Genomic DNA, 13956 nt, shown 5'->3' with positions numbered 1-13956 from the left:
TGACATTAATCTCTTCATCAGTTTTGCCCCACTCTTACACGTGCCACAGCCAAGGCCGCTGCCCTGCCCAAGGCGGTTTGCAGTCTTGATCCCACCCCATTGCAAAGCAAAAAGCCCTCACACAGCTCAAGTGGCAACGTTAGCTCCAACTTCTTGGAGAGCATCTAAGAAATCCCATTGAAATGCCAGAATTTTACAATACTCAGAGGTATGTTTTGAGACAACCCCGTACAGACAGGCTTGGCGGGGACTGAAGCAAGTGAAAGAGCACAACCATTAGGAACTCCCAAAACTGGCCTTCCCTGGCTTTTTCCACTTGCAGATTCCCAAACCTGCGTGTTTGTGCTGGAATCCCGGGACAAAGAGAGGTGGCTACGGGTGGCCGGGTTCTGGGCACTTGGGGTGCCGCAGCGAGCACGCTCGTGCGTGCCACGTGTACGGGCTTCATGAGCACCGTGAAAGCATTTAAATATTTAGCTTGGAGAAGATTTAATGCAGACCATCCAGGAGAGCGCAGCAAATCAACGCCCTGGGCAAGAGGGGTTTATAAAAGCCTCCTGAGCCCCCGAGCAGCAGCAGCTGGGAGCTCCCAGGCATCAACCCCTTATTGCTTCAGCCGATGGATATGATAATAAGGATCTGTTTTTCCCTTAATTTAAACTATGCCTATTTATGCGCCGCTGACTGAAAAGGACAGTGAATTAAAGTGCACATGAAAGAAAATCATAGCCCTCAGCGCTGGCTCTCAAACACTCTTTTAAGTCTGTTTGATGAAGGGCTGCTATATTTTGTCACCGAGCGCAATCGGCTCGATTATCACTTCTTTGTTTTGAATACCCACCTCCAAAGTCATTAAATACCTGCTTCTTAATGAGAATAGATTGTTTTTGGCCAATAAATCACTTAAATGCCATCTGCCAAAGAAAAAAGGAAATTCAAAGCGCCAAATTCCCCCAACTCCTTTTTGCATATTTTCCCCTCGGTTTCGGATTTAGAGAGAAAAGACGTTTGTATAATCCATCAACGGCAGCTTTCTCCTGGGGGAAGTGTGAACAGGCCACAGAAAAGGCTCCAGTTGGCTTTGACTCGCAAAACCACTTCATGGACTACTTTGAAACAATTCAGTCAGCAGGATACGAGCTCTGTATATTGGTGCTGCCCCAGATTGTTTTGTTTTTATTCATAAGATTATTTCAGTGCAAACAGGCTGACTGGAGCTTAATTTTACTAGCAATTGTTAAATAATTCAATACCCATCTTTTCTGTCTCTTTAATGCCTCTGCAAAATCAAAACCCTTCACAAATTAAAGGCCAAATCCTGTTTACTCTTTCCTTTTCTAAAGCAACTTTGACATCAATAAAAGCTGTTTTTGTGACTTGGGTGCAGATTAAAAGTTCTGTCAGTGCAAGTATTTACTTTATTTTTTTTTAATACAGGAGCATGCTTTTTTTTCCCCCCTTTTTAATCAAAATACTTCTACAAAGCTTTAAAAATATAAAGGCAAATGCCTCCAGTATGGCTGTTTGCTTTCACTATGGAAATTAATTACATTAACATTTTACACCAATAAGCTATGATGCCCTTCAGGAAGGAGAATTTTCTCCCTGCACTCTCAGTCCCCTCCTGAAGGGACAAGCCTGCAGGCTAATTGTCCCTCACCAGGTTTTAGAGGCTCTTCAGAAAGAAGCCCTGCTGACTTGGTGCTCAAAGCAGGACTTGAACCTTTACCTGCGGTAACACCTTCAGTTTGGCAAAGAGCGGTGGTTTTGATGAAAACAAGCTCTGACTCAAGGCTACAAAGGCCTCTGGGCCACACTCCTGGGGAGTTAAATCTCCACCGAGGTGGCCTGAAGGCTCAGGACTCAAGGAATTGGTCTCCTCCACCCCAGGAGAACCACAGCCTTCTCTGGGGCAGCTGTTCAACACTGCACCCAAATCCCACTCCATGCTCCAAAATGGGCTACCTAAACAGTACACACGCTGCCTTTTGAAGGTCACTTGGGCAAACTGGCCCAGCATAAGCCTGTTCCAGTCCCTCCGTTGTGTCCATACAATGAGACACTGGGGTCTATGACGACAACATTGGTCATGATGTTTGGAAGCTGCAGAAACATTGATCCTTCACTCCAGAAGCTTTTCTCTAATTTACAGGAAAATCACATGGCTGGTGGGGTCTGCTCCCAAACCCTGGTGTTTGGTGGGAACCTTGCCATGGTTCAATAAGGTTTGGATCAACCCCAGCTTCTGGAGGCAGCCAACATTTGCAATGCCAAGGAAAGACTTACAAAAATCAAAAGATCTTCTGAAATAAGATGCACTCTAACACACACGGAGACAGCTGACCATCACACGGGCTACCACTAACCACCTCCATATGCTTCAGTCTCAGGTGCACCCTCAGCAGAGGCTTTATAGTCTTTCAGGCACTGGCATAAATCTGTTCATCTTGTAAAACCTGACACTATTACAAATTATTAGACACCCTTCTTTTATGCTTTGCACTAAATTATGGGACATTAAAAATGACCAGACAAAGAATTCATCATAAAAAGGCATGACACCAGAGATCTGAGCTTCCAAACCTCCAAAGCTCACAGCAGGTTCCTCACACCACAGGGAGGATGTCTCTGTGACGTTTAATAGCTTAAAATTAGCACAGCAGTGAAAGTCACTTTATACAGCATGGTGGGGTTCACTTCTCCCCAATACCTTTAAAATTAAAATCAAGAAAGTCAATTAAATTTTTTTTTTTTTTTTTTCAATTTGTGGCCTCAAATCATCACCAAAAAAACCTCACGACTGAAAGGAAAACCCAAACTGAGTAAACTGAAAATGTTCTTGTCAAAGTACTTTTGCAGCTGGTAAAGCACCTGATGGTTGCAATTTAATCTGCAGATGGATGACAAAGTTTATTGAGGTCACAACTCTGACCTAAATCTTCCCTCTCCCAGGCCTGGAGCCCAAACAAGACTGTCCCAAATTAAATAGTGATGGAAAAATATCCCTTCATTTCTTTTTCTGTTAGCTTGTTTTCAAAGACCTCCATTCTGACCTGTGCCAGCCAGGAGTAACCGGACCTTACATTTAAGGGCTTGGAAGCACAAGTCTCCAGCAACTGCTGGAGTTCAGGATGGCTGGGCTTTGATTTATTCAGATATTTACATGCAAAGATGTCCACAGAAGCTCTCCTTCCAGAAGCACTAACAGAACCTTGCCTGTGGTAGAGCACTCATGACGTTCCCAGGCTGCTCTCAGGTCTAGGGTGATGTACTTTGAGGGATTTTTGCCCCAAACGTGACAGTAGGACATTGACCTCCTGGCCACGCCACAGCCAACTGCAGTGAGTACAGGGCTTTCAGGGGAATCAGGCTTCAAGGAACAGAAGTTCTTCCAGCTGCTTATGAAAAGGGTTTTTAGAGATGGTTCCCCAGCACCATTATTTTATCTCTTTGATTTAAATTTTATGCGAAGCCACTGAAGAGCTCCGCAAGCGCTCTGCAGCTGCTGTGACATTCACACACATCCGATCCCTCTGAGCAGACACCTGCACACAAGGATCTTCCCAGACATTCCAGGTGAGCTTTCCAAACACAAGTTATTACCATCACCCCACGTCTGGCCCCTATGGAAATCAGCTTCCCCTTGGCTTCCAAAGCAGCCATGCCAGAAAAGAGAGAACATTGTACAACTGTCTTCCTACAGAAATGGGAATTTTCCTGCTATTTGTAGATTCTAGTTAAAGTCAGGAAACACTAATTAAAAAAAAAAAAAAATCGGCATTTTGTATGGACAGTTTTCTAAGAAGTTTGGCATTTTTCAAAACAAGTCAACAGAAACCAAGGAAATAATGTTTGAAATTCTGCCCTATCCTCACACGTCACCTGTGGTTAACAGTCTGCAAGGTCTCCGAGTTGCTGGATGCCTCCTGATAAACTGTCACACCAAGTACTCAAATGTTGGCGAAAATATTTATAACAGTTTAAGCAGACCTGTCTAAACCTATTTACTGAGGTCTGGATGTGCCGCCGTAACACGCTCATCCCTGCAAAGGTGAGGATGCAGGAACAAGTTGTCCCAGGGGTAAAGATTCACTCACATCATGCTGTAGGGGTTATTCCTGAGAACTGTTTTACCCCTATAGCTATTTCAAGGTTTCTGCATATCCTGTGTGGACAAAAAATTTCAGGCTGTAACAGTTGCCTGGAAGAAGTTTCAGCAGTTAGACTAAAAGAGGAAAGAGCGTGCCGTTTATTAAATTAAAATAAAGAAAACACCAAGTTTTTGTGCTTTTGAAAGCCATCATGGGATGATGGCTGATGGAAGCACTAAGAAAAAACAATAGTTATGGGCTCTGGAATTGATGTGTACATATAAATAAATATCAGTATATATAATAATAATAATATCACCACAAATCCCTATGGTATTTCTGCAAGTAAAATGCACAGCAACCAAAGCAGGAGACCTCAACACCATTTGCAGTCTGTGACTGAGAACAGCTTCTGTTAAACACCACAAGCATTTTGTTAAGTAGTAGAATTAGATACCTTGTCTCTGCTCACATGCCATATTCAATAGCTTAAAAACCCTCTGTTTTTTTCCATCTTGACCTCTGCATCATTTACACAGCTGAGATGAGAGCTCGCTCTTTCATAAGTAGGTTGCAAGAGCAGATCCATTAGCATTTGTGAGGCTGAGATAACAGGTAATTGGGTGGGTTAATTCAAATTATTTTCATTTTAAAAACCCCCAAACCTAACAGCCTTTCTATTCTTTTACAATCCATAACTCTCAAAACCGATTTCCTCCTCACAGTGATCTTAATACTAATTAAATGAGCTTTTGTCTTCCAACATCAGTAAAGATTAAGTACCACATAAAACAGCTGCAGCGAAATCCCATCCAACGAGCAATTTAACCTGGTAGCTGGTTTCCGCCTGGCACCCCGCAGGCTTGGAAAGAGGCTTCTTCATCATCTCCCAAGTCATCTGAGGACTTCTTCAGCCCCAGCACGTTATGGGGGTTGCTAACTAACGGAGTTATTCATCAGTGCTTTTGCCTCTCGGACTCAACCAATCCACCCAGCCAAGTGTGGAAAACGCTAAGAGAAAGTCAGGAAATGCATCCTATTCTAAATAATCTCTCACTTGGGAACAGTGGGGTCACGGCACTGTCAATGGACCCACCAACCAAGCAGCAGAGATTCAAGTTGCTTTTCTCTCTGCTGGGATACGTGAACTGCTGCCAGTAGAAAATTCTGTGCTCAGGTAAGTGTCCCTTGTCCCCATCACTGCTTAATATGCACTATCTGCTCGCTTGGCTTCTTGGAGAGACACAGATGCAAGAGTGCATTTAATTGTTTTCCTGAATCAGACCCCTGGAGCCATCAATATCTCACATATGTAATTACAAATCATGAGTCTTGCAACCAAAGCGCAATCAGCACATCTAGCCATAAATCTTCCAGATATCAGCAAGTTCTCCAAAGCCGCTTTTTGACAAAGCCTGATGCAGCACGAACTAAATAAGTCAGGCAGAAGAAGCTGCTGGTGCTGAGGTTTGCAGCCCACCAGAGCTGCTGCGGCAGCAGACGGGCTCTGGACCCCACGCTGGAGGGAAGCGATGCCATCCAGAGGGACCTGGACAGGATGGAGAAGTGGGTCTGTGCAAACTTCAAGAAGTTCAACAAGGCCAAGTGCAAGGTCCTGCTCCTTGGTCACAATCCCAGTCACAAAAAAAGGTTGGGCAGAGAATGGGTGGAGAGCAGCCCTGAGGAGAAGGACTTAGGGGTGTTGGTGAATGAGAAGCTCAACATGACCCAGTAACGTGTGGTGGCCGGTGGATGAGAAGCTCAACATGACCCAGCAACCTGTGGTGACACCCCAGAAAGCCCCCCACATCCTGGGCTGCATCCCCAGCAGGACAAGGAGGGGGATTCTGCCCCTCTACTCTGCTCTAGGAAGAGAGGCAGGGGATTCTGCCCCTCTACTCTGCTCCAGGAAGACCCCAGCTGGAGTGCTGCATCCAACTCTGGAGTCCTCAGCACGGGAAGGACATGGACCTGTTGGAGTGGGACCAGAGGAGGCCACAGAGATGCTGGGAGGGCTGGAGCCCCTCTGCTGTGAGGACAGGCTGAGAGAGCTGGGGGGTTCAGCCTGGAGAAGAGAGTCTCCCCTCTCTCTCCAGGGAGACCTTCAAGCCCCTTCCAGTCCCTCAAGGGGCTCCAGGAGAGATGGGAAGGGACTCTTGATCAGGAAGGAGAGCCATAGGACGAGGGGGAAGGTTTGACCCTGAAGGAGGGGAGATGGAGCTGAGCTGTGGGGAAGAACTTCTTTGGTGTGAGGGTGGTGAGAGCCTGGCCCAGGTTGCCCAGAGAAGCTGTGGCTGCCCCATCCCTGGAGGGGTTCAAGGCCAGGTTGGAGGGGGCTTGGAGCAACGTGGGCTGGTGGGAGGTGTCCCTGCCCAGGGCAGGGGGTGGCACTGGATGGTCTTTAAAGTCCCTTCCAACCTAAGCCATTCTGTGATTCTAAGGCCAAAAAATTCATGCTCTGCCAGGTGGGAAATGAATCATTCCTGGAGATCATGGGAATGCAGATCTCGCCCTGGGATACCCCATGGCCAGATCAAGACATCAATTGCAATTTCACAGCATTTCCGAAGACCTCTTTTGGACTTCCCATAGGACATGGAAAGCATCAGTTTTCTTCCATTTCCTGTTGACACACAGGTTTTCTGAACTCTCAGTAAACGCTGATCAATGTACATCATTAATAAAGGAGGACTGGCTGCACCCCCTCGAGCAAAGTACGTCCAGGTGTGTAATGAAAACACGTATTCATCTATACACACACATCAGCACCATTTGAACTGGGAAATCAAAACATCTCTGCCAGAGCTTATGCTCTTGAAGATCAGGATCTATACGATGAGCGTTTCAGATGTCACTTACTGTCTCTGCCTCTTCTGTGAGCACTAATTTAGACATGATACATTACGCTGTAATCACAATTTTATCTGCTGGGCAGTGGTAGCCAGAGGAAATCTGTATGCCTGGCAAGGAAAGCCTAGCTGTGAAACGCACGCACAACCGAGTGTGAAGATTGAGGGTATCTTTGTGTATCAGGATTTTAAATGTTAATGGGAAAAAAAAATACAAACGAAGATGTATTACAGAACACAGGTATGACACTGGCATCCCTCCTAGGCATTGAGAGAGACTACTTCTTGTAGGGAAATTATTGGATAAAGCAGGAGCCTGGAGCCAGTTTGAGACTGGGCCATATTTTAGATGGGTTTCATGCCATCAGCTCTCTTTGCCTGGATAATTATATCTTGTGAATTATCCATGAGAGAAAATTGCCTCCAAAGGCATTCTCACAGCTGCCTGTCTCCAGTCTCCGCTGCCGAGGGCTCGGCGGGGGCTGACACGTCGGGACTCACAAACGCTGGAGCTCCCCTCATGGGCAGGGGAACCTCCCCTGGGGCTGCCATAATCCCCACAAAACCAGACAGTACAACCAAAAAAAGAGAAAAAAACTGAATAAACCGCCGTACTTTGCTCCCAGTCTTTTATCTTAAAAGGTCTCTAAAAAACTAATGTACCTCTGTATACTATAATTTCAGAATTTCCTCTAATCCCATGCATAATTACACGGAGTACTGCACTGGTATCCCTGTCGTGCAAATATTGCCATAAAGTGCATAGTTTTCATAGCATTATATGACAAAAAAAATCACTGTAGCCATTTATTTCTGGTCTGTATGTGGTTACGCAACATAATGCAATGAGACAGTATTTTTCATTAGCTTTTTGTTGTGGACACTACCCATTTATCTTTCTCATAATCCTTCCCCCAGCGCATGTTAACAATGTTATTTTAGTAAGTTGTTTAATTATTTAACATCCCTGGGAGGCTAGTTCCTTGGTTAGAGAGCCCTTTCCCAGAGCAGGCTTCCACCCTGACTCCCTTTAGCCCCTGAGAGCCGAATCCCACAGAATCCCAGTGGCCTCACACACCCACATCCACGTCACAGGTGCCTTTAATGAAGACAAGGGGGATGACCATGACGTGCGCCCTTGTTGCTGCCAGTTGAGTGTCTCCATAAGCCCTCTCTGATCCCTAATCCATCCATGGTTCATCTCAGCAGCGCCCAAGCATTGAGCAGGCAGAGCCTTGGGATTGCCATGGGGCTCGCGGGGCATCACCCGCTTCAAGGTTGTCCCCAAAAAGGGACCCAACCGGTGCAGAAAGCTGCAGAAAGCCCAGAGTGCACTGATAAACTTCTTGCACCTCCCAGCTCCTCCTAAGCACCAACTCTTTGCAGTCTGCTTAGATACAGAAATATGATGCTCAGTATCCCGTCCACATTTTAGCACAATCCATAGATATTTTTTTAAAAGATTAAAACATGCTCCAGAACAACCCAATACAATGTTCTGCCCAACAGAAGAGAACTCCCACGGCAAACCCTTTGTTTCTCCAGCAGTACATGAGCCTCACTCGGCAGTGCCTGCTGCCTCTCAGCAACAAACCAAGGAGAAAGAAGAGTGTTGGTGGATCCGGGGACATGAAAAAGTGCCCAATATCCCTGTGACCCATTTGCACTCCTGCCTTGACAGCCACCTTTATAAACTAGTTCATATCTGGGGAACCTGGAGCAAAGCTACATCCTAAAAAGCCTGCATCATCCTTGCATTAGGTCCTGACTTCCCCATTCCACCTCTTCGCAGCCATCCAACCCTTCAGCTGCCCATAGCTCTCCTTCTCCTCCTCCTCACTCCCTCACTCTTCCCTGTCTCCCTTCTCAACTCCCCTGCCATCAAATGCCACCTTCCATGAAGAAGCTCATCCCTCCCCATCTCTCTCTGACACACCTTCACCTCCTTAACCTAAAACTGAAATTAAAACCACATTCTTGGAGGACAGTAGAACAGAAGGTCACGTCACACATTTAAATGCCATATCTGGATGGGTCCCATTCCCTCAGCACACCTTGTCTGCCAGTTTTTGAACCACAGCAAGGTTCTGGGGTGGTGTCACGGTCACAGAGGACATCCCATATGGCCAACACCTGACTGTTTAACAAAACTACAGCAGTTTAGTCCAATAAAAGAGGTTGCTCTTCCCTCTAACACTTTGACTTTCACATCCACTGGCCGAGAGGCTCATCCCAACAGAGACCATCCACTTTTATCACCCTCCAAAGGATGTGGGCACCGGAGCAGCAGGGATAGCCAGTGCTCACACCTCGCTGGCAAAGACTTCTGAATTCCTCAGCTTCACCTTATGTACACCCCAGCCATCCTCAAACAAGCCCAGAAGCCTGCATTTGGTTAAAATAACTGTTTATTCCTCAAAGACTCAATTCCTGGCCAGAATAAACTGTCAATTCAGTCACTGATGGCTGAAGATGCTGTCTGGAACAAGAGAGCCCAAAGGAATAAAAGAGGTTTCTCTGTAAATGGGAACAGACCTAATTTCACCTTCCAGGGACTGCATCATTGACCAGAGCACAGATATTCTAGTTCATGGTTCACATCAGGTGTGGATTTGCACGTGTGCATCTCTGACATGCCTGAGGACAAGCCTTCTCCGTATTATTAGGAGCAATTTATCCTATTCACCTGACCAGGAAACCACTCCTGATCAGAGCATCACATCAGATATTCCTGGGCTGATGGGGAAATCACTGACCCCCGCAGACAGGGCAGCCCCAGCATTCCCCCCCTCCCAGGTATTCCCTCCCTCTGGCATTGCTTCTGTCCCAGCAGGCTTGTCCCACACCTCAGGTCTGGGGGGTCTGGGGCAACATTTCAGAGCTGCCGACCCTATAACTGAAGAGTCAGGACTACCTAAGATATATTTTTACAAAGTTTCCCCCGAGAGGAGACAGACATTTCATTCAAGAAAACACAGTGCTGTATTTCACGAATCCACGCTCAGTTCATTACACGGGAATCATTACCTCATTCCTTGTGATTTGCAAAACCTTTATGCGGTAATTAAGATAAAGTGACTTTGTCCTATGCAGTTAAAGACAAGACTGTACAAATCTATAGAGTTTCTATACTTTTCCAATGATTTTGCATACTGCTACCAAATAATACCCCTTTCCAAGTCCCTTTGCCTTATCAAAACCCCTCTGGGCTTGTGTCACAGCCTTCCCGATCCAACTCCTGTTGTGATGCCGTATCCAACCCCTCCAACCTGCCTTCCTCACTCTGTCTCTCTGCATTTTGCCTCCCTGTATCTCGCTGGCAGCGAGACGCCGGGCTCCATGACGTACCTGATGGGCAGAGAGGGGTCCCCAGCATCCCACCAGTCCTTGGGGGGGCTGATGTACATGCACCACAGCTCCCAGCTGTACCCATGGGCAGAGTTCTCGTAGCGCTGCACCTCGAAGTTGTCCTGCTTGATGTTGTCTATGGAGGGAAGAATGACCCTCCTCCGATTCTCCTGAATTCGTGAAAGCACCGGCTCAGCCCTGAGTGGTTAAAAAAAACAGGGTGGGAAAAGACCATTAGTTTCTCCCATAATATGCAGACGGACACTGTAGCTTTCATACAGCGTGTGCACTTAAACAAGGGTAAGAAAACAGGCGTTCTTGTCACCATTCAGTTAACAAAAGGGAATAATGCAGAATAATTATATAGGAATAATCCCCTCTGCTCCCATTCACAAGTGGCATCATGTCTTCAGGGTGACACAGCAGAACCCAGCCCGAGGAGCCCAGGGACTGTCACAGGTGGTCTCAGACCCCAGTGCATCAGTTTGTCTCACCCTTTGTGGCAGTGTGCTCTCCCTGGTTTGCCCCCCCCCCTCCCTCTCCGCTCCTGCCCGGCCTTGGCCACCACGGCCATCACAACAGCAGCTGTGAGAACTTGCACCCGGTCTCTGGGGGATGGCTGGCAGCATAGTCAAAATACTGTCTGGAGTGGGGACCTAGAAATTTTGTTGCCATGAAAATATGACTATAGGTCAATTATCTTACTGTATAAATAGTGGACAGCCCAAGAGCCCTTGGAGCTCTCCTGTACGGCAGCGGGCTGCACGCCAGGATCTCCCCTTTGGTGAGGATGCTCACTGAAGGTTCTACTCCTCGAGGTTGAGAGATTCCTTGCCACAACAGATTCTCGGTAAGTGACTAATTGCATGCTAAACTTTGAAATTTTATCTAAGTAAGGATTAATTGTGCATATATAATCCTTTAGACATAAACCGTTGACCAAGTCTGGGACTAGGATTGGATCCAGCCGCACCCAGACTCCTCTCTGAGAAGGAGTTTAGAAAGCCAGGGGGTCCTTTCTGAACCTGTGACTCAACGGGAGGGTCTCCCTGACAGCCTGTCTGACCCTGTCCTCTCTGCAGTAAATAATAGACTGTACCCTGACATCGAATCTCGTAAAACACTATCGCATTTACCACTGGTTTTATCGCACTTACTACTGGTTTTGTTAAATCACTGTTTCACCTTAATAAATATTTCTCTGCTTCACTCTAACTAGTGAAGTTAATCACTCCGTCCGCGACACCCTTCCCCGTGCTTTTGTGGGCACGGACATCGCACAGAGGCACAGCGCTCACGCTCCCGAGTTTAAAAGGTTATTTTGGAAAGGCTTTGTCGAGCTCCATCAGCCCTGAGGGAGATGCTGCGAGAGGCTTTAGCACTTCCACTTGATGGGACTTCCCACCCGGGCACGTCCCCCGCGTGGAGCTGCCATCGCAGCACGGGGGCCAGTTGCCACACACGGAGCTCAGGTAGCCACAGCCCTGCAGCTCTGGGGAGGGTCAGTGCTCTCCACAACTCACTACACAAATTCACGGACCGGCCGGAGCTCTCAGCGCAAGGAAAGGGCTATTTTCACAAACTAAGGCGTTAAGCTGTGGAAATGAATTAAAGTCTGTGAAACTGGACCTTATCTTTTCCCGCAGGGCTAGTACACCGTGTTTTCTCTGCTGGGCTGATTTTAAAAAAAGCATTATTAAATAATAATTCCATATTGTAAAGTTTCCAGTTTTCAAAATTTCCGTGTTTTTAACCTGAGCTTTCCAGACATCTTTATTAAGGTAGCAACAAAAGCAGACAATCCATGAAATAGGGGCCAGTTTTGCAGCATTGTGCAGCTGGGAGTTTCTTGGAGAAGGTGCTCCATGACCACCTGGAGACCCTTTCCATACGAGACCTGTGGACCATCAAAAGAAACAGACTCACGATGGACAACCAGGAGTTAGGTCTTTTCAGCGTGGGTCGTTGAGCTGCAGAGCACCTTGCCCAAGGATGCTGTGAATGCATGAAGTTTACACAGGCTCCATGGGCAACAGGTAAAAACTCATGAGAAATGCAGTGAAGGTTGCTACATACACAGAAGCTGTATCTGCTTCGCATCAGCACATCAGTGGACTTCAGTAGGGTGCTCTGAAGGATTACTGTATGTGCTAGCCCTACCCGTATGTGCTATCCCAAGGTTCTAGCTGTGGTTACTGGCACAAGAGGAGGACAGACGGGCTCTTGGCTGGCTGCAACACGGCTGCTCTCATCTACCTCTGTTCCACCTGGATGGTTCTCCTGGGAACAGCCTGATGTGCATCTTCAGGGTGACTGCACACAGATCCCTGTGCTGTCACGCACGAGCGGGAATCCTGCATGAAAACACCATCCACAGGCCAGGAAGCCTGGCTTGAAACCTCCCCTTCTGTAAAGCAAGGCCATAAAGGATGCATTTTTGTTTAAACCACGCTTTAACTAGTCCAGACTGCCCTCAAATCCAAAAAAACATGGCCCTGGGCAGAGCAGGGTAAATTCTTGAAAGTGGGACTATCTGAAGGTCTTTTTTAACTTGGAACACACTTCTTTGAGGAACCAAATATGGATTCTACAGCTACAAAATTCAGCTCTGGGACAATCAAAGGTGCCCAGAGCAGGGGCTGTACAGCCTCACCTCTGCAGCCCTGTGCAGATCACTGATGGTCCTGGGCTCAGTCTACCAACACGAGGAGGAACTCGCACTCTGGTGCCTTCAGCAACAGTGGTGGGTACAGAACTCTAGAGTGAGTCAAGCCCTCGCTGCAGAAAAGCTCACTCTCTATCCCTAGAAAAGACGTTTCAAGAGCTCAGTGAATGGGGGCTTCCTGTGTGTATCAATAAAATCAGGTGTGAGGAATTCACGGCCCAAAGAGAAGAATGTTTAGTTGGGAACACAGACATCAACGTAAGAAACGGCTCCTAAATACACCCTTCACCTGCGTTGTCGTTACAAAGAACTCAGTAATTGAGCAGAACTCCCTGTTCAAACCCGCTACAGCATTTTTCTTGTGATGTTACTCCGTTCAAATTAGACACAAGTTAGTGTCTTCCACCTCTGCTTTTCTAAACATGGACCATTTACCTTCTACACTTGGCTAGAGAGAGAGAAAAAAATAAATCACTCGGGCTTCTCTCATGATCTAGACTGAAGTTTAAGCCACTAGAACTCAAATGCTTTGAATCTCTATGAAAAAATCCTTATGAAACACCTTTCACTGCTTCTGCACCTCTGCACTTATTCCAAGCTGCAGAAGAAACAAATCAATCTAAAACATCTAAGGCTTCCCCAGTGGGATCCAGCTGCAAAGGGCAAGAAGCAGGAAACAACGTTCTCTTTCCATCCCTTGCTGCCTGGGCTTGTTAAAACTTACAGAAACTACTTAGGGCTCAGGGAACGGGAAATCAACCTGAAAAATATGAACGGGGAGGGAGGTGGAGGGTGGGTGCACGCACAAAAGGAGGGAATAGAAAATGATTACAGGAAAGAAGGGCAAGGACAGATTTTCCTTGTATCCTCCCATCGTAACCCATCAGTGTCCATTCAGTACAGAAGGAAGATGGGATTTATAAGCCAGCCGACTTGTCTGCAAACACATCCTTACAAAGTGATGGATTGTCCCTTATTTTAATGCATCGCACACACACACACA

General features: G+C 46.8%; 1 protein-coding gene across 1 annotated transcript in view; it reads right to left on the bottom strand.

Moving 5' to 3' along the window:
- Positions 1-13956, bottom strand: part of WBSCR17 (Williams-Beuren syndrome chromosome region 17) — a 239382-nt gene that overhangs the window by 124419 nt on the left and 101007 nt on the right. Inside the window, exon 5 of the mRNA XM_014953329.1 lies at positions 10289-10486. Coding sequence (XP_014808815.1) covers positions 10289-10486 — 198 coding nt within the window. The remainder of the gene's footprint in view (positions 1-10288; positions 10487-13956) is intronic.

Source organism: Calidris pugnax, unplaced genomic scaffold (genome assembly GCF_001431845.1).
Source record: "Calidris pugnax isolate Ruff unplaced genomic scaffold, ASM143184v1 scaffold133, whole genome shotgun sequence".
Lineage (NCBI taxonomy): Eukaryota > Metazoa > Chordata > Aves > Charadriiformes > Scolopacidae > Calidris > Calidris pugnax.
The sequence above is the reverse complement of the archived record's forward strand: the minus strand, read 5'-3'. Positions and strand labels throughout refer to the sequence as shown.